The following is a 26,915-nucleotide window of genomic DNA, read 5'->3' as shown; positions in this document are numbered from 1 at the left end:
CATAAGTGGTGCAACTTCTGTTGACTTCAGCTGGGTGGATTTTAGCCAAATGTGGGTATGTATACATGCATAATTTCAAAGGAAGGGCAGAATGGCATATCATCAGTCCCTCTTTCTCTCTGCTCCTGCCCCCAGCCCTTGAAATTGTCACCCTGAGGTTTGTGTCCTTTGAGAGAGAATTGCTGAAGTTCTAGCGGAGCTAAAATGTCAACTGGCAGTTGAGATGCAGTGATAAGAAATTCAAAAATGCCGATAAGTCAAAATCAAAAGTGTTTATGGAAACATATGACTTTAGTTGGGAAGATTACTCAGGTGGAATTTCTGGTCAAAACAAGATAGAGAGACTCACTCCAGAATAGCCAATAAGCAAGCTGGCTTGGATGCTCATCTGGGATGTAAATCATGCAGAGCCAGGATTTGAACCCGAGTATCCCACTGGGCTATTGGTTGTTCTGGGGTGAGTGGAGTGACTGTTCTCTCATAGTTTTCACCCAAAAATATTTTTAAAACTCTCCTTTTTGTTCTGGTGGAAACAAAATTCAAAACCTCAATTTTTTTTTTTTGCAAAATAGAATTCTTGTTTTCTTTCCCTAATAATCACTATTGACATTTTTACAGTGAGTATGGGAAGTCCAAGAGGTTTGCGCTGTTCAAGGGCAAGCCAGTTTGGGGATGATAAATGATGCATTATGATTGCTTAGATAATCTGTGAGCAGCTGCAACCATTGCTATGCTAGCCCTGTATTAGTGTTTGGGTGAAAGTGTATCTGCCAGTAATCAATAAATGAATATGTAATTAATCCAACAACCTTGCTAATCACTGATCACCTTAGACTCACCTAAAAAGCATTGGGAGATCCTTTGATAGACGGTGCAGTAGATTTGCATAGTATCTTTCATTCTAATCACTACCTCTCTGCTCTCCTTTTGTGAAGCTAAAAATAGAAGCAATTTGTGAATGGGTGGAGTGAGCCATTTAGCAGTCTCAGCCAATGAGAACAGATTATAGTTCAATGGGCCAGTGGGTCAACTAACAGGAATTATTAGATTTAAAGCCCTGTTCTGTTATCTGACCCCAGGAGCTGTTTCTTTTGCTTCCCATTCAGGGGCAGGAAAGGAGATTGGAAGGGGCAGTGGATACAGCCCTCCAACAGGAAAAATCATCTACAGCTTTAATAATTGACACCAGAAAAATTATCCTGTTCATTCCAAGGAAGGAGTTTGAATTCTTTTTCTATTATTGAAAACTGTTGCTAAATCATAGGCAATATGTTCCAGACATCATTCATAACGCACTAGCTAGGGATCAGAAAAATCCTTCTGGCCCCATCCAACTTACTGCTATTTCAAAAAGGTCCTCACTGCTATCCTTCCACAGAAACAATTCCAGGTGTATCTTGAGTTCATTTCTAGATCTTGCTTAAGCCACCTGCATCAGTAACTTGTTCCATATGTTTATTATCCCCTGGGTCATGCAGTCCTGCCTGTGTCCCCTATTTACTCCTCATTTCCACATATCAGGGCAATCCTAAGTCATTACTGAGTTCTCACTCCAGTATTGAGAACATCTTGAGGTTCTTAAATCTTGAAGGAATTACATTTATACTCCCTTTAAGGATGCAGCCATGTAAAGGGGCCATATTGTAATGAGAATCAGGCCTTCATGTCTTTGAATCCTGATCTCCTTCACTGTCATGGTTGTGTTTGTGAGTTAGGGCTGTGGGATTTAACCAATTTAGGACTGGCCTATCTAGAGCATTTGTACCACTTTACATTAATTTAGAAACCAATGTTGTTAAAGTGGTTCAACCCCTTAGTGTGGAAATAGTTCTAGCACTACAAAGATGCTCATATCAGTCTATATACGTACCCCTACATTTACAGGAATAAGCTGTACCATGTAAACACCTTTATACTGGTATAACTTGATCTGCACTAGGGAGTTGTACTGCTTTAATTATATCAGTTCCTAAACCAATACAGTTGCTGTGGTACAAATTCTGTGTGTAGACCAGCCCTAGGCTGGCCCTAGTTTATACCCTTTCACTGACTCTCAAAAAAAAGCTTCATTCTCCATTTTCTCTATTGCTATGGTGATTCTGAAAACTTTTGTTCTTACTGTTTGTGGCATATACCTAATGGCTGTCTGCCTCTTTTCTTTTTCTTCCAGTTCTTCATGTTTATTTTGTTAATCTTCCTGGCAGAGCTCTCAGCTGCAATCCTGGCTTTTATCTTCAGAGAAAATGTAAGTACTATGTTGTGGATGGAAGCACTCTGAGCCCCCTGCGTGGTTTTGCCCAGGTGGAGCTCGCTGTAGTTGGTGGTTTGTGTGTCTGCTGAGCAAGTTTTTGTTTAGAATATCATCCAACCAGCTTCGTTATTACCCTCGGTGTGAAGAATTTCCAGCCAGCCAGTGAATATAAACTAACCTAACTTGTGCCAGGTAGGTGGTTTATATACACAGGAGAGATGCTGTGAGATACACAGGAGAACTGCTGAATTTTTCAGAGTCCAGATTCATGTGCAGGCACATCACTGTATCAGGAGTTCATTTTGAGTTTGGGCATCAAAGTTTGGATTTCACTTCAGTGTTGTACACTTACTACTGAGCTGAGAGGTGACATTTTTCCAGATGCTACCTGAGGGAGCAAATAGAGCCCACAGAGTTGTTAGTCATCTCTTCTCTTCCCTGTTGTCACCATCTTGGATTCCACATTCATGGGGCAAGAGCCCACAGAAACACACAAACTGAAATGTGTGGGTGAAGCGTATATGGAGACTTTGGAGTGGGTGGGAGTGTAGTGTGTAGTGTGGGAGCCCATCAAACTGCATTGTCATTAGCCACCCTAGAAGAATGATGCTATTTTAATATTTGTACCATATATTGTTGTTTTAATTGTGCGGTGCACCTAGCATGGTAGGTGGGCCCTATGGAATCCAAGTAAACAAATCCCAAATAAAACAAAGTCTGACCATCAGTTCTAAGAACTGCTGCTGCAGTATCTACTCCATCGGTGGTGGTGGGAAGGCGGGGGGGCTGCCTTTCTTGTGTGCTCGAATGTGTAATCCATGACTTGAAAGGAGGCATATTATCTAGCTCTCCTGATCAGAAAGGCAAAGCACCAAGTTGGGGATGGCCTCCAAGGAGTGTTATGAGAATCGGTTAGATAATGTAATTTCATTTCTTTGAAAATGTCAAGTCCTATATAAATGTTTCAGTGGTGTTTATAAAAGAAGACAGGGAGCCTAGGGTGTATGTAAGGGGACTTTAAATCTAGAAGGTAATCAGATACCAGGGTGATCACAGTGGTATAGTATGTGCATGGAGGAATTTGGATTAATTGAAAACCCCAAATCCCCTCTCTAGGCTTATGACGGGGTGGGACTCGCCACTCTAGCACCTTCTGCTGGCTGTCATGGGAATTAGATCTGCTCGCTAGGGCGCCCTCCTCTGCTAGTGCCGCGCCGCTGTCACTTTCGTTCCAGGACCTGTGCTACTCCCAGGACTGCGGCATCCTCTTCAGTGACACTGCCCTCCAGCTGTGCCACACTCTGTGTTCTCCCCTTCTGGGAGACCTGTAATCTCCATCCAGCCACTATCTCAGTGGCAATTATAGTCCTTTGTCCCAGGGCCACTTCCTATGTGGCTCCAGCACCCTTTTCTGTCCTTATCTCAGGGCTTCAGGCCCTAGCAGCCCACCAGGCGCTCTCTCTGGCTCCCCTGGTCCCTGCTTGTAGCACTGAATTGTCCCAGGTACTGGGGCTCCTTCCTCCTGCTAGGAGCCTGGTCTTCTCTCCTCAAGCTCCAGTCAGCTACTGAACTCTGCTCTGCCCTGCAGCCCTTCTTACATGAGCCTGCTAGGCCATGATTGGCTACTCCTCTCAGCCCCTTTCTAATTGGCTGCCTCCAGCACAGCCTCCCTAAGGCTACTTTTAACCCCTTTTCTGCCAGAGAGAGGCAGCCGCCCCATCACTAGGCTTCATATTGTGAATATTCCTTGTGAAAAAGTCTAGTTTATCCAGCGAGCCAGTTGCTCATCCCTGTAGAAAGAAGAGCTTTACAGTGAAGTTATGTTAAAGTTAAAATATCTTTATTTTCTGGTATATCATGAGCTAATATGTATATTGAACACACCCTTACAGACTCTCTGTCTATACTGCTAACCTCTTGGGGCCTTTCTGACGCTCAACTTGTCCCCCTAAGGCCCATTCATAATGCTGCTGGAGAGATCATCTTTTTGGCCCCTTATTCTGCTCAGGTCAACCCTGCTTTAAGTCCCTCCACTGGCTCCCATTCTCCACCACACTCCATACACATTTATGGTCATTAGTTCTAAAGCCTGGTCTACAATACAAAGTTAGTTCGATGTAAGTTGTTTTGCATCAACCTATTTGTGCATGTGTCTACATTCAAATTTGTCTCCAGCTGACACATGCACCCCTTTACGTTGATACAATAACACCACCTCCACGAACCAAGTGGAGCCAGGGTTGACCCATTGAGGTTGATGCAGGGTGAGTGTAGGCACTGTGTGTGACCTATCTCAACCCTAACAGTCCTGCAGCAGCTGGCCCACAATTCTGGTCACAATTGTGACCTCCACTGCCCAGGGATGACCAAGACTAGAAGCTGCCTGCCCCCACAAAAAAACACCCATTTTGAAATGCCTTTTCTGATTTGCCCACCTTGGCGAGCACACCTAACAGCTCTCCATTGTTGTGTGCAACTGCCCAGCTGAAGGTGCCTACTTCATGCTCCAGACACTCTCCTGCCTGTAGTAGACAGGAGGTATCGGATCTCCTGGGCCCGTGAAGAGAAGAGGCGGCACAGGCACAGCTATGGACCCAGTTGTAGAAACATGGACATCTACAAAAAGATTGCACAAGGGATGTCAGCACCAGTGCCGTGTGAAAGTGAAGGAACAGGCATATCATGGGCCAACAATTGATCTGGAGCTGAGCTGCAGATCTGCTTCTTTTACAACAAGCTGCATGCCATACTTGGTGGAGACCCCACCAGCACCCTGCAGACCACCATGGATACCTCAATAGAGCCTGAGACACAGAACCGTGTAATGAACAGCGAGGAGGAGGGGGGGGGGACATGTGGCAGGGGGCCGAGGGGTCCAGCCATGCTGCGAGTCAGGATCTTTTTGAGACTCCTCAACAGTCTAGCCAGTCCTGCCAGCCAAGCACAGAGCAGCCTGATCCAGGGTTAAGTGTGTGCGTACATTTTTCCTTACAATGGTTAAATGTAAAGATAACACCTGGCCCAACCCCAAGTTAGCAGGACGCACACATTGACTTGTCATTGTTTTACTCATACGAGAAGAGGTAGCTGTACAACAAACAGATAGGTAGAGTTATGATCTGCTTTTCATTCCCCTGTAGAGCTACGTGGGGGCACCATGCAGAACTGTTTATGTACAGAGGGACGTCCCTTGTATCCTCCTGGGAGATCTTGATGAAACTTTCATGGAGGTACTCTGCAATGCTCTTCTGAAGGTTTCTAGGGATGCTTATTGCTTTTTCTGTAGTAAGACACTTCACCGTGCCACATTGCTATGACTTTGGCAGGCACCATTGCATACAGTGCTGTGCAGAGGCAATCCAAAGCTGAACTGTCAATAGGCATGTGTAATGGGGTGAACTAGGTCCAGAGGCCCCCAGCTGGAGGACTGAGGGTCCTACAACACCCCATCCCAGAATGGAGCAGTAGAGAAGTCTTCCAGGCTGCCTAGAGTGGCTGCGAGGGATGCAGCCAATTGGAGAGAGGCTACAGGGAGCAGCCAATCAGGGCCCAGCAGGGCCATATAAAAGGAGCTGCAGTACTAGAGGAGGTTACTGTCTGGAGCTGCAGGAGTGAGGACTGAGTTCCTGGCTGGCTGAAGGAATGGCAAGACCATAGACAGATCAGTTGCTGGCAGGGACCGGGGAAAGCAAAAGGGAGCTCCTGGCTGGCTGCTGGGGCTGAGGAAAAGACTTCAGCCGTATGGTATGGGTGAAGGTGCTGGGGCCATGGAGAAGTTACCTGTAGCAGCATAGTGACTAGTTAAAGGGGATGCAGTGGCCCGTGGCTGCAATTCATAGGGTCCCTGGGCTGGGACCCAGAGTAGTGGGCAGGACTGGGTCCCCTCCCAGCCACTAGGGAAGTGGCTTAAGCTCTGAGGAATGGAGTTGAGAAGGTCCAGAGAAAGGTCTGCATACTGAATTATGAAACACTCCCAGAAGAGGATCAGATGGTTTAGTGGCCCATCTGGAGAGGTGGGGTCAGTGAAAGGCCCAGAGTGGATGAAGACAGTGTCTCCAGGAAGGAAGCCCTGCAGTTATGGCCCCATACCAGGTCCAGGACAATTTAAAGACTGAGCCCGGGAGGGCTACAGAGATACCAACGGAGAGGTACTGGGATAGGCCCCAGTTGGATTGTATGCCCTGGAAGGGGTCTGTTTTGTTTCACATACAGACTGTGTGAGAGAGACTTGGGCAGGGGGCTGAGTCATTGAAAACCCACCTGAGAAACCACCAACAGGGGTCACCGCAGGCACACGCACCTGGCCAGCCGGCACTCGCGAGAGGTGGGTGCCATCCCGTTACACCATGTCTAATTTAAAATCCTTATGGGAATAAGGGAAGGGAGCTCCAAAAATTCTTTCATTTTCCATTGTGACTGTAAATACAATTATACATCTGTCTGTGTAGCTGCTGCCATTGGGGTGCCCCCTCCATACCCACAGAATGCCTGACCCTGATGAGGAGGAGAAAGAAGAGGACTAGGGAGGGTATGTTCAGCAAGATCCTGCAAGCCAGTGCTGCATTGGACTGTGAACAAGAGGGCCAGCAGGGTGAATATTGCAGACAGTATGGAGAAGGAAAGAGCAGACAGGAAAGAGAATCCCAGCAGGAGAGGGAGATGCACCAGGACAAAATAAGTCTTCTTAGGTAGCAAACACAGATGCTGCAGCCTCTCATTGACTTACAGGTCTAGCAGTTTGTCTCCCTTTGCCATGACTGGAGAACTCTGTTTTAGCACCTCTCTATATCCCGCAACATTCCACATGGCAATAGGGACTGCATCCCTACCCCTGCCACTCCAAGCTGGGGGACAGTAAGGGCAACCACAGCTTCACATACACTGACCTGTGAGAGCCACAGGTGGTGTATGTGTAGCCAAAATGGACTGAAATGGCCAGGAATGTTTTCTACCTTTCTAATTGTAAAGTTCTGTTCCATTCATTTATTTTTTAGAGTTCGTATTGTACTTGTTTTTTAATTGCACATGATTGTTGCACTGTTTTTGGTATACAATACATTTCTATTTTATTTGATCTTATGTTTTTACGTTCTTATGAATACATTCATCTTTATTACTTCACAACATATCCTGCAGAATGCCTAGTGCTACTCAAAGCACCCAGAACTTGTAATTGTACAGGACCACGGAACTCATAAGTTCAGTGAAAAGCATAGTGTAGTAATTATAAATGTACAACAAGTACCGCATAACTCATAGGTACATTAAAAGACTGTTGTATTCATAAATGTACACCAAGCGTTACACAATCCTTAACAGTTGCCAAAACTTCAGGGCCAGGTAGGGCACAGTCCACCACACCACATTACTGTGGTTGATGGGTAAAGTGCTTTTGCAAGGCTTCCATCTGCTGCATAGTTCCACGCTGAGATCTTCTACTCACCTTTGTGTCTGGCTCTTCAAACTCAGCAGACAGCCATTCCACCTCCACCCCAGCAGCAATTTCCCCCCTTTACCTACAGATACTGTGTAGGGAACAACCACTGGGATATTTTTCTCACTGAGATTGAATCTTGAGAGTATCCAACACCAGTGTCTCTTCAATCTACAAGAAGCACATTTAGCTGTTATTCTGCACCCTGCTGAGTGGGTAGTTGAACCTTTCCTTAGTGCTCTCCAGGTGACCAGTGTATGGCTTCACGAGCCTGGAAAGCAAGGGGTAGGCTGGTGGAATTTCAGCATCACAAAATGGCAATCCACCAGTCATGGAAGAATATCGCTGCTTGCAGCTTTCCAGGCAGTCCTGTGTTCTTGAAGATGCAAACATCCTGCACTTCCGTGACCAGCCCACACTGATATCGGTGAAATGTTCCTGGTGATCAACCAATGCTTACATAACCATAGAAAAGTAGCCCTTTCTACTGATGTGCTCTGTGTCAAGCTGGGCTGGTGCCAAAATACGGATGGATGTGCCGTCTATAACCCTGCCACGCTTCAGGAACCTCATTGCTGCAAATCCATCCACTATGTCCTGCACATTGGCCAAGAGTCACATGCATAGCAGGAGACGATTAATGGCCCTAAACACTTGCATGACAACGGTCGTCACTGTGGCTTTTCAAATTCCAAAATGATTTCCCACTGACCAGTAGCAACCAGGCATTGCAAGTTTCCACAGTGTGATCACCACTCACTTCTCCAGTGTCCGTGCAGCTTTCATTCTGGTGTCCATGCACTAGCGTGCTAGGGTGAGCTTGGCACATCGATCTAGGAATGTGGCCTGTTGTATATGAAAGTTCTGCAGCCGCTGCTTGTCCTTCAAACCTGTATTATGATGCAATCCCACCAGTCAGTGGTCATTTCTCAGACCCGGCAGCTGTGCTCCACTATCTGCAGCCGTTCCGTGAACTCCACCAACATCCTTGAATTGTTTTTTTGCTATGTCCGCAACAATCTGTCCTCAGAAAAATAGCTGTGCCCCTATTGCTGAGGTTCTTCCTGCAGCTCTGCAAATCCTGGAGGATTGTTCATCCTGTGTGTGCACCATTCATGGCAATAGTGCTGAGCTGTGTGAGCTTCTTGCTTCTGTCAGAGATGGTGGACAGGGAGGAGTGCCATGCAGGTTTGTGGGATCTTAAAAAAGATGTGAAAATTATGAGCTATGAATGACATTTTGGGATTGAGAAAGTTGCGTTGATGGGATCTTGACCCCCTCGCTGCACAACTCATTTCTGCCCTACCGTGCATTGCCTAAATTTCTCAAAAGACAGTGCATGATAGGATGGTAGGTGGCACACTGGGATGCCTATCTGTGATGCACCATGCTGTGCATCAATACAAGCACTCCTGATGAGCATATGCAGCGCCAACGCAAGGAGCTGAGCGTGCACGCACACAAGTGATATACTAACTGCGGCAGCTTTATGCCTACATACCTTACATCGACCCGTTTGTAGTGTAGACATAGCTTAGTCTCTCCCTAGTTGTCTGTGGTGCTTCTGTTGCATTGCCCTCTGCCTACGTGTGATTGTAGTCTCCTTTACCCATTTGTCTCTCCAAGAGCCTTTGCATTTTCTTTCTTGTCTCCCCTGTGAACTAGTCCATAAAGGCAAAATCCTGTACCCCTTCAAGTCCCTCTTCAGATCAAGACTCACTGTGATGACCAGGAGAAGCTGTCAACGAATAGTGAATAGCAGGCGGCCACTGGTGACTTCTTGTCTTTATCTTATTTATTTGGCCTGTGCAGACTCATGTTGCTGTTTGGTTCCTCATCTTCCTTCCCATTTCCCTTCCAATTGTTTGTTACAACTATTTATTGTGTGTCGTCTGAGACTGTAAGCTCGTTGGGGCCAGGGACCTTCTTTTACTCTGTCAATGCAGCGCCTGTCTTAGTGAGGCCCACTCCTGACTGGGGCCTCTGTGCACTACTGCAATGGATGTGTTAATAAAAATGTGTACATTTGTCTCAGCTCATATACAGAGTATAGCAGAAACACATGGGTGAGCAAGTGTGGAAGGACTTTGTAATGAGGCAGATTTGATTTACTCCAGCCAGGCTACATTGTTATTCATATAACAGTTTTATAAACCAAAGAGAGAGGAAATAGTTGGAAAGCTGAGAGCAAAACAATACTATATTTGTACAGTAGAATGGTCTGTGGGGATACAGGGGAAGATTTTTTTTTGGTTATAAGCGGCTGGTCTTTGTATCCCTGCTTCACAATTAAGCAGTAGGGAAAGAAGTGCTTTGTAAACAGTGGGGTCGCTCCATTCTGAATGACAGTGAGCCTGTGCCTTAGTGGGAACAGTTGCAGCTCTGTAAATAGAGGTTACACCCTGGGGGGTCTAGGATGGTCTGGTCAGTACAGCTCTTGCGGTAAGAGTTCTTGAGAGGATTCGTCCAGGAAAGCACAAGAAGTGGGCCTCACACATAGAAGTGCTGCCCTCCCACACACACACACTGCTCTGCAGTTTCAGGTATTGCGACACCAGGTTTATCTTTCTAGGGGACAGATAACTAAACATTCATGAATCGGCTCTTGGGGCAGGAGGAGACAGCTTGCGGTGACTGACTGTACCCAGTTCTGGAACAGAGGCTAGATAAACATATGGGCCTGATGCTCCTTTCACTTACACCCGTGTAATTCCATTACCTCAGTGGAGTTTTAGTCCCCATTTACAGGGGGCTAGTGAGAGAAGAATCAGACCCAGTGGGGGTCTGATCCAGCTGTCCTCATTCAGGAAAAGCTCCCACTCACCAGCAGATTTTTCCGCTGTTCTCTCTGGCTGTGCATATGTAATTTATTATTGTCAGTGGGAGTCACTGGGTGAGCAGCCCCCTACTGTGGCTTGTCAGCATGTCTGTATTCCTCTAGGGCTCAATCTGGCCAGGTACCAGTGCAGCCATCGGAAGTTGAGGATACTCACTACCTTGCAAGAGCAGCCCATTAACTGTTTTTTTTTCAGAAAGCATTGGCTTTGAATTGGGTTATTGTGTTAAAATCTGTCTATGAAGTAACAAGAACCAGATGAAACCCCCATCAAAATGGCCAGCTGAGGCATGAAAAATCTTTTAGAAAATTTATAGTTTCTAGAGGTGGACATCTCCTACTGCAGGCAAGTTAGTAGTTTAGGAACAAGAAGTTGTGGAGAACTTTAGAAATTCTACCCATTGCCCATTCACAGACACTGAGTCACAGGAGACAGCTGTACATGTGTTAAACCCAGCTTGCACAATCTCTTCATTTGTTCTGTGACAAAGTTCCTCCTCTATCTTGGTGGTTCCTGCACTTATTGGCGGATTTTCTTGCCTCAGAGATTCACCATGTGGGTTGGGTAACAGCCCAGAGACCTTCCCCTCTGGAAGAACCCACAGTCCAGGTCAATTGGGAGGTTTGGGGGGAACCCGGGCTCACCCTCTACTCCAGGTTCCAGCCCAGGGCCCTGTGGACTGCAGCTGTCTATAGTGCCTTCTGTAACAGCTGCGTGACAGCTACAACTCCCTGGGCTACTTTCCCATGGCCTCCTCCAAACACCTTCCTTATTCGCACCACAGGACCTTCCTCCTGGTGTCTGATAACACTTGTGTTCCTCAGTCCTCCAGCAGCAGCAGCATCACTCACTCTCAGCTCCTTGCGCCTCTTGCTCCCAGCTCCTCACACTCCCACCACAAACTGGGGTGAGCTCCTTTTTAAAACCCAGGTCCCCTGATTAGCCTGCCTTAATTGATTCTAGAAGCTTCTTCTTAATTGGCTCCAGGTATCCTAATTAGCCTGCCTGCCTTAACTGGTTCTAGCAGGTTCCTGATTACTCTAGTACAGCCCCTGCTCTGGTCACTCAGGGAACAGAAAACTACTCATCCAGTGACCAGTATATGTGCCCTCTACCAGACTCCTATACCCCACTGGGCTGGGTCTGTCACAGTTCCCTCCTCAGGCTTCTTCTCAACTAAGCCTATTTTTTTGCTGTACTTTTTTAAACAGCCCCACCTTGTGTATGCTGTGGTTTGGGAATTTTGTGATTCATTTTGCTATTGTCTGTGGCAGTGGTTCTCAACCAGGAGTACATATACTCCTGGGGGTATGCAGAGGTCTTCCAGGGGGTGCATCTACTCAACTAGATATTTGCCTAGTTTCACAGCAGGCTACATAGAAAACACTAGCAAAGTCAGTACAAACTAAAATTTCATTCAGACAATCACTTGTTTATCCTGCTCTATACAGTGAAATGTAGGTATATTTATATTCCAATCATTTTATTTTATAATTATATGTTAAAAATGAGAAAGAAATGAGCAATTTTTCAGTACTAGTGGCTGTGACACTTTTGTATTTTTATGTCTGATCTTGTAAGCAAATAGTTTTTAAGTGAGGTGAAACTTGGGGGTACGCAAGACAAATCAGACTCCTGAGAGGGGTACAATAGTCTGAGAGGTTGAGAGCCAATGGTCTATGGGTTAGCCCAAGGCTGGGTGGCTTGACAACCTGCCTGCAAGAGGGACAAGGCTTGATCTCTGTTTGAATCTATGTCTGGAGTAAGTAAGTATTTGAACCATTTCTATAAGATGGTGCTCGGACACCTTTTCTCTCCTCTAGTACTGAAGCATGTACAAATGATGGGACAACCCATACATGGTGGTAGAGATGTAGGAGTGACGGTCATTGTTGTTAAAATAACTCATTTCAGAGACAAGTGGTTAAAATGTTATCCTGAGAAGCAGCAATGTGGTTACTTTCCACACTGCAATGTGGAATGCAGATGTAAGCAAGTGGCTTTTCTTGGAAACTCCTTCAGTTGTGCGATGCTGTTGTAGTCAGCGTACTACTCCGTATGAACACAGTCTCTAGGTGCATTCAGTGACACAGAAGTAATGGGTAGACTCCAACTGCTCACTTTCCAGACAGGGTGCAATACAACTTTATCTTGTATAGCATCTTGCCTGCAAACTAGCTCCCAGAACACTCGACTGAGTTAAATAATACAGTTATAGTGTTAAATAGTTAATAGCAGAGGGAGGAAAAGAATCAAAGACAAGGGAGGAAAGAGTTGTTTTCTGCTGAGATTTGAAATGAGATGAAGAGTCAGTGAGGTGGGGAGAAAGGAGGGGTGTTCCAGGTAGCAGGAGTGGCAGGGACGGCTCTCACCTCACCAGCAATGAGAACTGTGTGAACTAGACAGAGAATGAACTGGGGCTAAAGGAGGGGAGAGGATAGAGAAAGACATGGTCTGTGAGACAAGAAGGGGGCTTTGAAGTGGCTGCATAGCAATGCATAGCAATCAGTAATGAGATTTGTTGCCCTCACCTGTGCCAGGTAGCCTCAAAGTTTCCTTGGGGGGGCAGGGGTGGGTAGGAGGTTTGTGAAGATGCAGCACTCTGTTTCATCTAGATGCTGGTTATGTCACTCCGTACGATGATCAGTTCCTTCTATGAACAATAAATCAAGACAGAAACACAGCCCAAACCAAAGGTGACTTGTCTTGGGCATAAGACCTGCTCCTTCTGTTCTCCTCCAAGGCCTTGGTGGGAGGAACACTGATGGAATCCTTGACTTTTTGTTGTTGTTGTAAAGACAGGGTTTAGTGTGTTGTGGGTAACAGCTCCACACGGAGCTTCTTTCATTCTCTGCAAGGTGTGTTTGTGTTTAGCAATAATATATTAGCACCCATATTAGAGAGTCAGCAAATTCCCTCGGTGGGCAAAAAGGCAGTGCACTGGGGCAGTGTGGGCTAGTGGATAAGGCACTAGACTAGGAGTCAGGATTCCTAGGTTCTATTCCCTGCCATGCCACTGTCCTGCTGTTTGACCGTGGGCAAGACACTTCAGCTCTTGGTGCCTCAGCTCCCTCCAATTGAAAAATGATGCTTACCTTCCTGTGTAAAGCACCTTGAGATCCATGAATGAAAAGCACTATGTAAGAGAGATATGTTGTTGTTAGGGCCTTTGTTCCCATCTGAATAGCTCATGGTATCATACTCCAATGTACAGAAACCTCATTGGCTCCTTTATTAGCCTCGGACAAAGGGGGAAATGAATATGGGGTAGGGAATATCTTGCTGCATTTATTCTGTTTATTATTTTTTATGTATTTATTTAAAGAAGAAAGTAGCTCATGCAATCCCATATTTAACATTTATCTGAACTTCAGATGTTTGGGACAAACTGCAGTTTAACAGCCACAAAGAGGAATTAGTTATTTTTCTGGAAAACATGCCCCTGTTCTAGCTTTGGGCTTTGTTTTAGGCCAAGCCTCATAAAAATCACACACAAACTCCTGAACAATTTCCTCTGGGATCACTCCTGTCAAAATAAAGGTTTCACTTTATATTCAAATGACTCTCTTGTTTCAGACCTAGCCAAAAGCAGCCAATTGGGATTATTACCAACTGTAATATTAGTTTCAAAGTCTGCACTTAAGAAACAGACAAGCCTCCATAAAAAGCCTGTGCTGCTGTCTCCATAGGATAAGCGCCTGGGTGGGTAAATTATGCAGAAGGGAAGGCAAGCAGAATGCTGAGCATATGTTTTTGCACCTTCTAACCCAGCAATTCCCAATGTGCTGGTTTCTCAAGGGAAAATCCCTATCCTGTGTCATTGGTGGCATTCAGATTTTCGAAAACACATAAGTGTCTTAGCCCAAGTCCAGGGGTGGGATTCACAAGGAGCAGGGGCGGCTCTAGGCACCAGCAAAGCAAGCACGTGCTTGGGGCAGCCCATTTGCAGGGGCAGCAGGGATCCAGCATGGGAGCTGAGCACCAACAGGGGGCCCTGGGAGTTGTAGTTCCTTGGTTAGCTCCCTGCCTATAGAGCCAGCCCTGGAGCAGGGAAAGAACTACATTTCCCAGCATTCCCTTGGCCGCTACCAACAGGAAAGAGGGGGGGAGGGAGTGAGGTAGCTGAGACCTCATGCTGCAGTGAATGGAGAGCTGCACTGTGAAGATAGGGATACCGTATTTTAACATTCAAAAAATAGGACACTCCACAGGGAGGGAGGGTAGCCCCACCCTGCCACCATCCATTCCCTCCGACTGCCCCCCACAGAAACCCCAACCCATCCAACCCCCCCCGCCCCCCAGCCCCCCCCCCCCTGTCTACGCCCCCCTTCTCGTCCCCAACTGCCCCCTCCTGAGCCCCCCCCCCAACTTCCCCCGTAGGACCCCACCCCCTACCTGTCCCCTGACAAACCCCCGGGACTCCCATGCCTATCCAACTGCTGCCTGTCCCCTGACTGCCCCCCCAAACCCCTGACCCATCTAACCCCCACTTCTCCCTGCCCCTGACTGCACCCCCCCAAACCTCCGCCCCATCCAACCCCCCAGCCCCCTTACCGTGCCACTCAGACAAGCGTGTCTGGCTCCACGCAGTGCCAGACACACTGCTGCATACATGCTGTCGTGCTCCCCCGTGGAGCCACAGCCCCCTCCCCACCCCCGCACCTGCCTTCCAGATTTGAACACCTCAAAATTCAGGAGTGTTCAAGCTCAGTTTGGGCAGCTGTTACTTCATTTCTCCCAAATCAAATAAACTGATCCACTGTAACTTGCTGTAGAAAAAGTAGGATAAAATTGAGCAAGAAATGCTTCCCAGTGGTTATTAGGACTGGAATTGCTATTTTCAACAGCCATTGCCTTTTGTTTGTTAGTTTGTTTAAAAGGAAGACAGTGATATTGCATTGGCAAATTCCCCATAGAAAGAAAGAAAGAGGAACAAAAGAATAATAAAGGCACCTCAACTTTTCTTCATTTATGTAGGACAGTCTTATAATATGCATCCAGATATCCTCCAGTCACACAAGTTGAAAATTGTTCCACTTTACTGCAGTTCTGTAACCATATGGGAACCAATCCTGTCTGTGTTCTGTGCACATCTAAAATTCCTGCTGAATGACCTGCCGTGGGAGCGAGTTACCAGTGACCCAGGGCTGCGGCGGAAGGAGGGTGCAGGTGGGCAGGGGAGAGAGCCCAAGGGGGCAGCCAAAATTTGTTTTGCTTGAGGCGGCAAAAACCTGGAGCCAGCCCTGACAAGGGGGACTTAGATGCTGCAATGCTGAGACTTCTCTCAATTTTTCCTGATGAAGCTGTTCAAGTAGTGCAAATAATTACATAGTAATTGAAGCAGGGGGACTGGAAGCTGGTCCTCACGCCTCTTACATGAAGCCCTAACAACTGGGCTGCAGAATCATTCTTTATCTGGCCCAATGAATATTGGTTTATCCACAGAGGAGCAGCTTCAACAGGAGAGACTGGGACCTGCACCAGAGTACCCTGTCGCCCAGTGGTTAGGGGGGCACTCTTAGGAATGGGGGAGACCCAAGTTTAAATTCCTGCTCCACATCAGGCAGAGGGAATGGGGAGTTAAACCTGAGCTTCCCACATCCTGGGTGCAGGCTCTAACCACAGGACTAAAGTGTATTGGGGGGTGATACCACCACTTCCTCCTCCTCCTGGTTATTTGGTGAGGGGTTAGCTCTGCTGACAGCATGCCTACCAGATCAAGCACTACAGGAGAGACAGGCAGGGGAACGCCTAGTTGGTGAATTGTGCTGGAGTTTAGGCATAAGTTAGGCTCCAAGCTGCTGGGTGGTGTCAGGACTGACTGGGCACAGCCCAGCTGCCAAAACTTAGGCACCTTGGAATTTTAATGGCAGACATTTAGATGCCTATAGAGTTAGACAGCAGCAGAGCATGGTTTTTGTGAATGACAGTGGCACCTCAGTGTTAGACTTTGGTGCCTAAAGTGGCAAATTAGGCAGCAAAGTCGCCCTCGGAATCCCATCTTGTGGAGCCCACAGTTCAAAGAAAGTCAATGGGACTCTTAAGTTTTAGAAAATGTTACTCAGAGTCAACTTATATTTTGGTTAATAATTTAGATTTTTAAAACTGGCCTGTACAGAACCTGTCAGGGAACAAAAATAAAGGTGAAACTCTAGCCACATTGAAGACAATGGAAAAATTCCCACTGACTTCAGTGGGGTGAGAATTTCACTTAAAGTTTCTATTAAGTTTTGTAATAAAGTTCCAGTGGAAACAATTGATTTTTAAAGAAATACACACACCCCTACAGTGTTTGGAACTCCCGCATTGTATCACTTAGACCTGAAAGCAAACTGACTTTTGCTATTTTTATTTATTATATTTACAATTGCTTGTTTCACATCCACAATGCATTTTGTGGGATAGAATAGTGCACAAAACAAAGTGGTCCCTTTCCCAAAGGGCTTACAGTCTTGGGCCCTGATCCTGTAGTATATGAGGCGGGGTCAGACAGCTGTACCTATGTGAGGCCTGTTGATATCAGTGGAGCTCTGGGCTGACAGAGAGATCTTGCCTGTGTGGATCACAATGCAGGATTGAGAGAGAGAGAGCGAAGACAAGACTTAATGGTGCAAAAAGGATCCCTTAAAGTTTTTATTATGAAATGACAGCAGGACTATAAAATTGCCTCAGAGTTTTCGGTTTAACCGGACTGTTAAAACTTTATTTTTAGTTATCACATCTTTTCTGAGGAACAATAAACATAGGATTTGATTGTTTCAAGGTCTCTGTTGTTGTTGTTCTTTTAACAGATACTTTGAGGGAAATTATTATTATATTTTTTCTGTTTTACGATAAACAAAAATAAACCTGATTTCATTGATTTTCATTGTCCAAGCTGAAGGAAATGTAAAAAAAAAACATAAATGGTGGAAATGCAAAGTGGATTTTTAAAATTCTTTCTTTCTGGATCATTGTTAGTACAATAGTCAAAGAAATCCTTTTTCTAATATCAACTGTAAAAGTTGGCAGTGACTCTTTCCTTTTTATTACATGGATTTATATCCATCTTTGTTCACAGAAGGTACAATATTAGGGTGTCCTTCTGATCTCATGCACACTGGAAAAAATCTGGAGTAATTCCACTGAAGTAAATGGAGATTATACTGGTGTAAATGAGAGGAGAATCGTGTCTTTCAGAGATGAATTGTCTAAGGTCTGGTAGATTTAACTGCTATGTTTATGTGGCTTTTCAGATCTGTCTTAGTGTCCCTTTTAGACCTTTGTTATATGAAGCTCTTTTAAATAGCTCCACATATAAAAAAAAATAAAAGAGAATGTTAACTTAAAAATATATGTAGAAATCAATTTTTAACTTTTAATTCTAAACAAGTCCTGCTGGTTTTAGCGAACAAGTGCCATTCACCATGGATAATGCTAAGGTGCAGTCAGCATTTTATAGGTGCAGTGTCTCCTCTACATTTTATAAAAGCATGGCCACTCACTGTAAAACTGAAGATGCAGAAGAATGCACAATGAAGAGAGCACTGGGTGCAAAATCCTCACATGCTAATCAGTATCTTCAGGCATAAAGACCCTCCCACATGCACAACTGTCCAGCCCTTGCACACAACATGCACATGATGTCATCTAAACCCTGCACATGTAATGGGCTTTCCACACAAAGCATGAACTCTTTTAGGGCCTGATCCAGCCACCACACAAGTCAATGTAAAGAAACCAAATTACTTCATGGGGCATTTCATTAGGCCAGTGGTGGGCAATCTCGGCCTGCGGGCTGCACGCAGCCCGTCAGGGTAATCTGCTGGCTGGCCGCAAGACAGTGTTTACATTGACTGTCCACCGGCACGGCTACCCGCAGCTCCCAGTGGCTGCAGTTCGCTGTTCCCAGCCAATAGAAGCTGCGGGAAGCAGCGTGGGCCACAGGGACATGCTGGCTGCTGCTTCCCACAGCTCCCAATGGCTGGGAATGGCGAACTGTGGCCACTGGGAGCTGCAGCCCGCCAGCGGATTACCCGGACAGGCCGCAGGCTGCCCACCACTGCATTAGGCTCTTAATCCCTTGCAGGCTTCATCTTCATACCTGCCTATAGTTGTGGTTTGAATTGAAGGGCAGATCTGTTATAGCCTGATTCTGCAAGAGCCTGCTGGAAGTTGGTAAGCATTGTTAACTCCCACTGAAGTCAATGGGAGTTGCGGGTGTTCAGCACCTTTAAGGAGGTGCTAAGCACCACCACCTCACATCGGGCCCTTAGTTTCTAATTGGGCAGCAGATGCATTGTTCACCCTAAAAGGATGCAGAGCTAATGTCCATGCACTAAAGCAGGGAGTCCCTAGTTTATAAAATGATTTTAGTAGGCGCTAACTGCACAGGATCTTGTATCTACACTTAAATTTGTAATGAATAATAGCATTCACCAGAATACTTTGAATTGAGGTGCTGGCAATAATCTGTGTTCTGTGTATTTCAGCTGACTAGAGAATTCTTCACCAAGGAGCTAAAGAAGCACTATCGGGGGAACAATGAGACCGATGTCTTCTCTTCCACCTGGAACTCGGTTATGATCACAGTAAGCTTGTTTGCTCCTGGATCTCCTGGTGGCAGCTAGCTCTGTCACTAATATAAAGGGAAGCATTGCCCCAGTGCTGCAGCCTATGCTTGCCTGCTGTGAAGAGTACATTGCTGCATACAAACCAATCTGGATTCTATTTATCAATTAGGAGTTAGATTAAAATTCTACCAGCAACACCTCCCTTGCTAAAAGTGACGTAGTATTTGAGCTGCCCACAGAAGGGGGAGAGTACAGTGTTGGAGACAGTCAGCTAGCTGGATGGTACAGGGGATGGGCCATTGCTATAGACCCTTTCACCTCTAGGATTCTGCTTCAAATCCAGGTTAGGTCAGCTATGGCCAAAAGTTGTTACTATCTTGTGGTTTTGTAATGGCCCTGGTGAAATGAGTTGGTGGCTGATAGTTTGCAATGTTGTTGTAGCCGTATTGGTCCCAGGATATTAGAGAGACAAGATGGATGAGGTAATATCATTTATTGGACCGCCTTCTGTTGGTGGGAGAGAGAAGCTTTTGAACTACACAGAGCTCTTCTTCAGGTGGCTTATAGTCTAATTACTAGTACGGAAGTACTGGCCATCTTAATTGGGATGCTCAGCGGGGAAGTCGAGGATTGCTGTAGAGTCTGAATTCCCCTCTCCTTTACTAGAAGTTGTCCCCCACTCTCTTCTCCAGTTGCAGGAAGTAAGGGCTGTGTGTGTGTGTGGAAAGTTTGCCTTAGTACAACTCATGCTGTGCCAGTTCAGCAGATAAATAAATGACATCAGTCTCCACAGCTTTCAATTCAGTTTTAAAATTAAAGAAGAGAGCTGCCCTTAATGCTGATTCAGGAATGTAAAGAAGAAGGTTACATTTTATGCATGAAATGTTTAAACTTTTTGCAGCCTGAAAGGTGGTAGATGCAGCGAATCACTTGAGTACTTGCAGTGGCCCTTCAGTGAATCATCTAGTGCATTAGAGCTGGCATGGGAAGAACCAGCAGCATCTTGGATATCAGCCATAGGGAGGACTGGGAAATAAGGAGCCTGGATTGTATTCTGTGCTCTGCTACTGATTCACTCTGTGATCTTGAGCATGTCGCTTTGGACATGATCCAAAGCCCATTGAAGTCAACAGCAAGACTCCCAGTGGGCTTTGGATCAGGCCCTTAATCTCTGTGTCTGTGTCCCCATCTGTAAAATGGGGATAATGATACTTTATAAAGTGGTTTGAGATCAATGGATGAAAGATGTGCCAGGATCAAAACACAAATGCAGCCACATTGCCCTCACTCTCCCTTCACTGAACCCCGACCCTTCACACCCCACAAAATCATCACTTTGAAAGGATTTGTGGTGCTTCCTTTCAGAAGTGACAATGTGGAACTTATGGATTTCTGTCCTTCCTGTGTCCCTCCCTAGTTTGGCTGCTGTGGAGTGAATGGGCCGGAGGATTTTGAAAAAACTCCTCATTTCCGACTCCTCCATTCAGATGATGTGGTCCCAGAAGCTTGTTGCCAGCGAGAGCTCCAGAGCCGGGATGGGGCATTTGTCAGCAAGGAGGACTGCCTCATGGGGAGAGACATGTACCAGAACCGACAGGTAAGGGGAAATCATTCCGGGGCTGACAAGTGCATCACCAGGAGCTTTAAACAGACTATGCTGTGGGAGCTGATAGGGTTTATGGGTCCCTGTCTTGGTGACCATAACTCAGCCCTTAAACATTCCTAACTGCCTAAACAATGCATTTACACTGCCTGCCAGCTCTTGGTATCAATGTACCACCCGGGTCTTGTTTTGACAGTGTCCTTTCACTACGTGGGCTTTAAATATACTGCAGCAGCATGACTTTGTGTCATCAATAGCAATTTGCATATTTCCCCAAATCTAATGGATGAAGAGAGTTGATGTCAAAGGATTATGTAACTTTTTGTTGCATTTTCCAACCTTAAATCTGCAGCTGAAAACTCGATTCTTGTCCCTCTTGTCTTTGATTCTTTCACCATCTCTCATTGTTATTGCTATTTACATTGCACGGAGTATGTTGGGTCACAAAACTCAGGAAAGGGCCATTTATGTAGTTATATGTTTAAAAATAACCCCCAAATCAGTGCTCTTGAACATGATGCAGAATAAGGCATTGCTCTTTTTGCATAGATGGCAAGACACCCAGAAGTTAAATACAAACCCAACCAAGGTCATTAGTGACTCAGCCAGTAGATGGCAATGATGCTGTTTAGTGACCCAGGTTTGGAATGAGTTTTGTGAGTCTCGTTCCTACCAGGGGAATGTCAATCACAAAGAAACCACGTCTACAATCTGAACCTATTGTCACTTATTGGCCCTTTCAACAGAGAGGTGAAGATTGAATGGGCGATGGAGATTCAAGTGCCCTCTCACCACTAGTGATGGTCCCTCCAAGGCAGGAGATAGGCACGTTGGCGGAGTGGGGGGAGAGAAGCTTGCATTGCTGTGCCCTTATCATTCTGGTTCTAGAGATAGACTATTTCAGTCTCCCGGGCTCTCAGTCCAGCACTTTCCATCAACCCAATTTTTAACAAGGACATTCAGTATAATGTCACTTTTTTCTGGCCTACACTTTACTGAACGTCCTGGTTAACCAAATCCAGACTCCCTACCCCGTCCCCGCCCCCTACAGAAATATGCACCCTACACAGGGCTGGCTCCAGGCACCAGCGAAGGAAGCAGGTGCTTGGGGCAGCCAATGGAGATGTGCGGCACATCTGGCTCTTTGGCGGCAATTCGGCAGCGGGTCCCTCAGTCCCTCTCGGAGGGAAAGACCTGCTGCCGAATTGCCACCGAGGAACGAAGCGGTAGAGCTGCTGCCGAAGTGCCGCTGATCGTAGCTTTATCTTTTTTTTTTTTTTTTTTTTTTTTTTTCCGGCCGCTTGGGGCAGCAAAAACACTGGAGCCGGCCCTGACCCTGCACTTACCCAAAGCCCTCATGTTTCAAAAAACTTTCAGCAAAACAAACTTGTACTTTGGCTGGCTCTTGAAGGGTTTCACCCAGAATTAATGGGACAATTGAACTGTATGAAATACTGCTGCCTCATCTCCCTCTTCTAAGCAGCACTGGTTCCATTTCCAGCACTTGACAACAGATTGCAGATGAGTTTAGAACCAGTCTGTAAGCTGTTCCCCAGTCTGGGAGCTGGAAAACATTGGCAGGGGCACTCTGGGTGAGAGATCGTAGCAGACGCTGCAACACTGCTTCTGCCAGATCTGATTGCCTCAAGCACACAAGGGAGAGAGAGAAGCAACAAACACTCGTGGGGGGAAAAGAGACAAATCTTGACAAACAGGGCTAAAGAGGACAACAAAAATGTCTCTCTTCCTATTGTTGCATTTCTGTTTGTGGTGTCACTGGAGCATATTGAGTCCATAAGTTCCCATCTCAGTCCTTTGGAAAGGGAGATTTTTGTTTCTCTGTGTGTGTTATTGCAACATATGGGCTGGAGAAAGAGCACATTAGACAACTGTCAGAAATAATCCTAACCAGTAAAGGATGAGGGAAGTTCTTTGAATGTTGTTTGAGCTCAGACATTCCTGGACCAAAGTCAAGTTCTTGGCGAGCAGAGCTGCTAGGCGGATGCTGGCCTAGTTTGTGTTGAAAAGTTTTCTTGGCATGCTGAACCTACTGTGCAGCAGGGGCAGTTCAAAGGGGGCTACCGGGATAGGTGCTAGAGCTGGGGGTGCTGCCACACCCCCTGGTTTGAAGTGGTTTCCATCATATAGAGGGTTTACAGTTGGGTTCAATGGCTGTCAGCCCCCCCACTATACAAATTGTTCCAGCACCCCTGGCTACGGGAGACCCTGAGGTTAAAGTTGGAGTTGTGTTTGAATAAGCACCCAAAAGACTGGATGCTTAGTTCTGCCAAACTGAGCTGGAAGTCAGACAAGAACTGTCCACAGGGTCTTGTCTGCTCTAGAAAAGTTACCGCCAGTAGCATAATAACTCCTGCAATAGTGTAGCTGCCACTGGTACTAGCTGCAGTGTAAAAATCAGTACAGTCCAGGCTGAGGAAATATGATACAGTGGTAAAAGCACCTGAGCCCTGTTTACACTGGCACTTGCCCTGCTGCTGATAAACCCATTCTAATTCTCCCTGTATAGATGCATCTTTTGGCTCCAAGGTCTCTGAACAACTAATGTGTATAGAACACCATCCAAAGGGCCAGTAGGATGGAGTGGTCCAGTGGTTTCCTGACAGTGCCTCGTACTGTCGCATTGCAGAGGTCTCATTCTGGGGCTTGCAGAATAGCTCTTTTGGCCAATGTAGGGAAGCACCATTGATGGACTCTGGAAAGAGCCACAGCAGGTGGTAGGCAAGGTCACTACAATAAGAGGCCCTTGAGAGTAAGGGATACTGAAATGGGAGGATGGTGGAAGACTTTGCCCCTATCTCCAGAAGGAAGAAAGATCTCTCAATTAACACACTGTAGGCTATTTGCCACTAGAAAGGATGTTCCCTGCCCTTTAGCCAAAAGACTTAATAAAGCACTTGAGCCCTTGTAGAGCGCTGTCAGATACAGCAATGCATGAGGAAGCACTCTATAAATGCAGGTGTGCACTCCATCCACTGTCCCCAGTCTTTGACCTGCGAGTGTCTTTGCCCAGCTATGGCTCATTGCACAGTTTCCCTTGATAAGGACATGCAGCAGTTTTGCTTGCAATGCGCTCCCCATGGGTGTTTGAGATTTTTTCATTTTTCTTCACCCAGATGACCTTTCCATCATCCCTTTATTTTGAAAGGTCTGGTTGAGACCAGAATCAATGATATGCTCAGTAAGGCCACTGATTCATTTTTTTCCATTTCTGAAGATAAAAATGAGGTGATTAAAACAGCCCAGGATTCCGTCTGTGCGCGCGCATGGAGAGGGAGAGAGGCTGTGCTTGCAGGGTGGGTGTACACTGAGAGGGTATGTATCCATGGATGAGTGCACATGTGAGTGTACATTTGTGTATGTGTCTCAGGGAAATGTTCAGTAGGAGGTATGGATGTTTCTATAGAACAGACGCTGATGTATCTGTTTCTTTTCACACAACCCATTTGCAGAAATTTGCTAGTTTGTTGGGGGATTTTGTGGACTAGCACAACTGAGATTTGGATAAAGTGGTGCCTCCCAGAAGAGTTCCTCTCTCTACTGGAGCTTTTACAGGTGCTTCCCATATTAATAATAATTAATATGAATGACAATAGATAACTTTTAGGATGATAAGATTTACTTTGCACTTCAGTGTTCCCATTTATGCAAGGATCTCAAAGCTCTTAACAAGCATTAATTCTCCTAGGAGAATGCTAGGTAAGTAGGATTTGACCAGTGTTACAGATGGGGAAACTAAGGAACAGAGACAGTGACTGGCTCCAGGATGCCCAGTGAATTATTGCCTAAACTCGGAATAGAATCCAGGAACCTTGACTCATGGTCCCTTCCTCTACCCCCTGCAGTAAAATGAAGACTCAATGAAACCAGCCTCAATAATGGGAGCCCCCCAGTCTTGTTCTATCTGGTTTTGTCCATCCTTCCATCTCAACCTGTCCTATCCTTGCTGCAGAGTGAAGGCTTCTCCAGTGCTACTCTTATCTGCCTTGCTGAAGGCTATGGCCAGTGTTGGTTAGCGGTGGGTTATGGCTCGGTTAGCCAAGCCCATCTCTCATCAACTGCAGCCTCAGCCTCCAGGGGCCATCCTCCCTAAAGGCCCCACGAAGTGGGTCTCAGTTATTCACTGTCTGTTGATTGGAGGTCATGTATCTGGTTTCTGGGTCTGACATGAATCAGGTACACAAACAAGGGCCATAAGCAAATGTCTATAGAACAAAAGGGGTTGTTGCTTATCTGTTTTTCACAATGGTGTATTCTTTCCTAGGGCTGTTACACTGTGATCCTGAACTCCTTCGAGACCTATGTGTACCTTGCAGGAGCTCTCGCCATTGGCGTCTTGGCCATTGAGGTACCGGAGCAGTTAATGTGCTAAAAATGCAGTATCTATACAAGTGCAGCCAGTAGAATGAACAGGAGCTGCACATTCGCCTTTCAACAGGACCCTTCCCTATCAAAATGCAGGGAGATTATAGTTCAGAGTAACTAGTAAGTAAGGGCTCGATTTCCTTTCCGTCTGCATGCAGGACAGAGAAATCCCTTGTCGTACAAGCCTGCACTGCCATCTGGCGTTAGGCCTGGTATAAAATTACAGGCCCATAAGAAGCAGAGGCTTTAAGAAATCCAGCATTTTTCCCAGTAGTACCCAGAGGCCCCCATCAGGCCCTGTTGTGTGTTTCCATAAAAGAGATGGTCCCTGCCCCATAGTGCTTAAAACAAGATGAAATGAGTGAGTGTCACAGACCATTGGAGGAGAGGATAATAACACAACCATGTGTTCCCAGGGGATAACTAGAAGCACATTTTGATTAATATGTTTCAAACTGTGCCTTTTTAAGGGGCATCTATTTAGAGTTTGAAACTATAGTGGCCTGAGATTATGAACATATACAGTATTGCCAACCCCAAATGTTCAAAAATCATGAGGAGGCTTACCAAAAATCATGAGATTGGCTTTAAAATCATATAAAAACAATAGATCTGGTGTTTTTTATTTGCCTTCTGCTTTTTGAGCCTTTATGGTGAACTGGGGTCACATTTTGAAGCTTTCTTCACAGTCACGAAGGCTAGAAACTTGCTTTCTCTTTAGGAATGAAGGCAGAAATCATTACATATCCACTTGACTCCAAGAGCTGGGACTTTAAGAAAAAAAATTATTATCATGAGACTCATGACAAAATCATGAGAGTTGGCAACACTGCATGTATCTCCATTATAGAAAGCATCTGTATTTGGCTCTTTGAGGTAGACACAAGCTGAGCCAGGGTTCCATCAGAAAGTCACCCCTACTTAAACATGACGCTATTTTGGGGCACTGTCACAGAGGCTCTGGCATGTGGTTTCCTGATACACTGGCAATGTGAGTGGGGCTGATGCACTTGGATCTCTAGAGGGGAGTTTCAGGGAGTGAGGGTGGCTTGCCTTCCTGCTGAAGGGAGCAGCAACTACTGGGAATAGCAAAGCATTCCACCCCCTGGCTGGAGAGTGAGCTCCATTGCAGCAGTGGGAGCAGGGGAGGGTGCAGAGTGGGCAGTGGGAGCCCTGCAGATTAGCAGTGTACCCTACCCAGAACACTTGCAGACAATTTGGAAAGAGCCCAGGTTGCTGTGGTAGCCATCATCCACTCGGGTGTATTTGTTGATAGTGGGTGGGAATAGGGTTTAAAGTAATGGGCAGGGTGGAAAGGAGTGCAGTCTCTTCTCTGCTAAAACCCTTTTCTCTCCCAGGCTTGGGTAAGCAATGCCTTGCCTTCTCTTTCTCCCTGGTTCGCGTGGGGAAAGCTCCCCCTTCTCATTCAGTCTATATTAAGTCAGGGCAGCCATAGGCCTCAGTAAGGGTTTTTCATTGTTCTGTAAGATGTGGCTGATGGCTGTGTTTTGTTTGTCCTTCTCTTTCCAGCTGTTTGCCATGATCTTTGCAATGTGTCTCTTTCGAGGGATCCAGTAGGAGGTGCCCCCTGAGCAACTGCGATGCTCCTATGTACTTGGAAGAAAGACCGAAAAAAAGAGGGGGAAAAAAACTTTATTTTTTTTTAGCAAAATGGAAACAAAAAAGGGTTGTAATATATGAATGACCAAATGGATTGTACTTCAGGGGCGGGAACTTTGAGGTGCTGTGCACTACACTACGCCACACCGACCTTCTCCCAGAGCAACCTGCACAGACATTGATCAGGAGCAAAGTGCAATGAATTGCACTAGAGACTGACGGAGCCTGCAGGGTG

The 26,915-nt window shown here is 46.0% G+C and overlaps 1 protein-coding gene across 2 annotated transcripts in view; it reads left to right on the top strand.

The window, feature by feature from the left end:
- TSPAN18 (tetraspanin 18) overlaps positions 1-26,915 on the top strand; it is a 186,602-nt gene extending 159,687 nt beyond the window's left edge. For both annotated transcript variants that reach the window (XM_034769594.1, XM_034769593.1), the window contains 5 exons: positions 2,171-2,245; positions 18,994-19,092; positions 20,492-20,671; positions 24,960-25,043; positions 26,591-26,915. In XM_034769594.1, coding sequence (XP_034625485.1) covers positions 2,171-2,245; positions 18,994-19,092; positions 20,492-20,671; positions 24,960-25,043; positions 26,591-26,638 — 486 coding nt within the window. In that variant the 3' untranslated portion in view covers positions 26,639-26,915. The remainder of the gene's footprint in view (positions 1-2,170; positions 2,246-18,993; positions 19,093-20,491; positions 20,672-24,959; positions 25,044-26,590) is intronic.

This window comes from Trachemys scripta, chromosome 4 (assembly GCF_013100865.1).
Source record: "Trachemys scripta elegans isolate TJP31775 chromosome 4, CAS_Tse_1.0, whole genome shotgun sequence".
In the NCBI taxonomy this organism is placed as follows: domain Eukaryota; kingdom Metazoa; phylum Chordata; order Testudines; family Emydidae; genus Trachemys; species Trachemys scripta.
The sequence above is the reverse complement of the archived record's forward strand: the minus strand, read 5'-3'. Positions and strand labels throughout refer to the sequence as shown.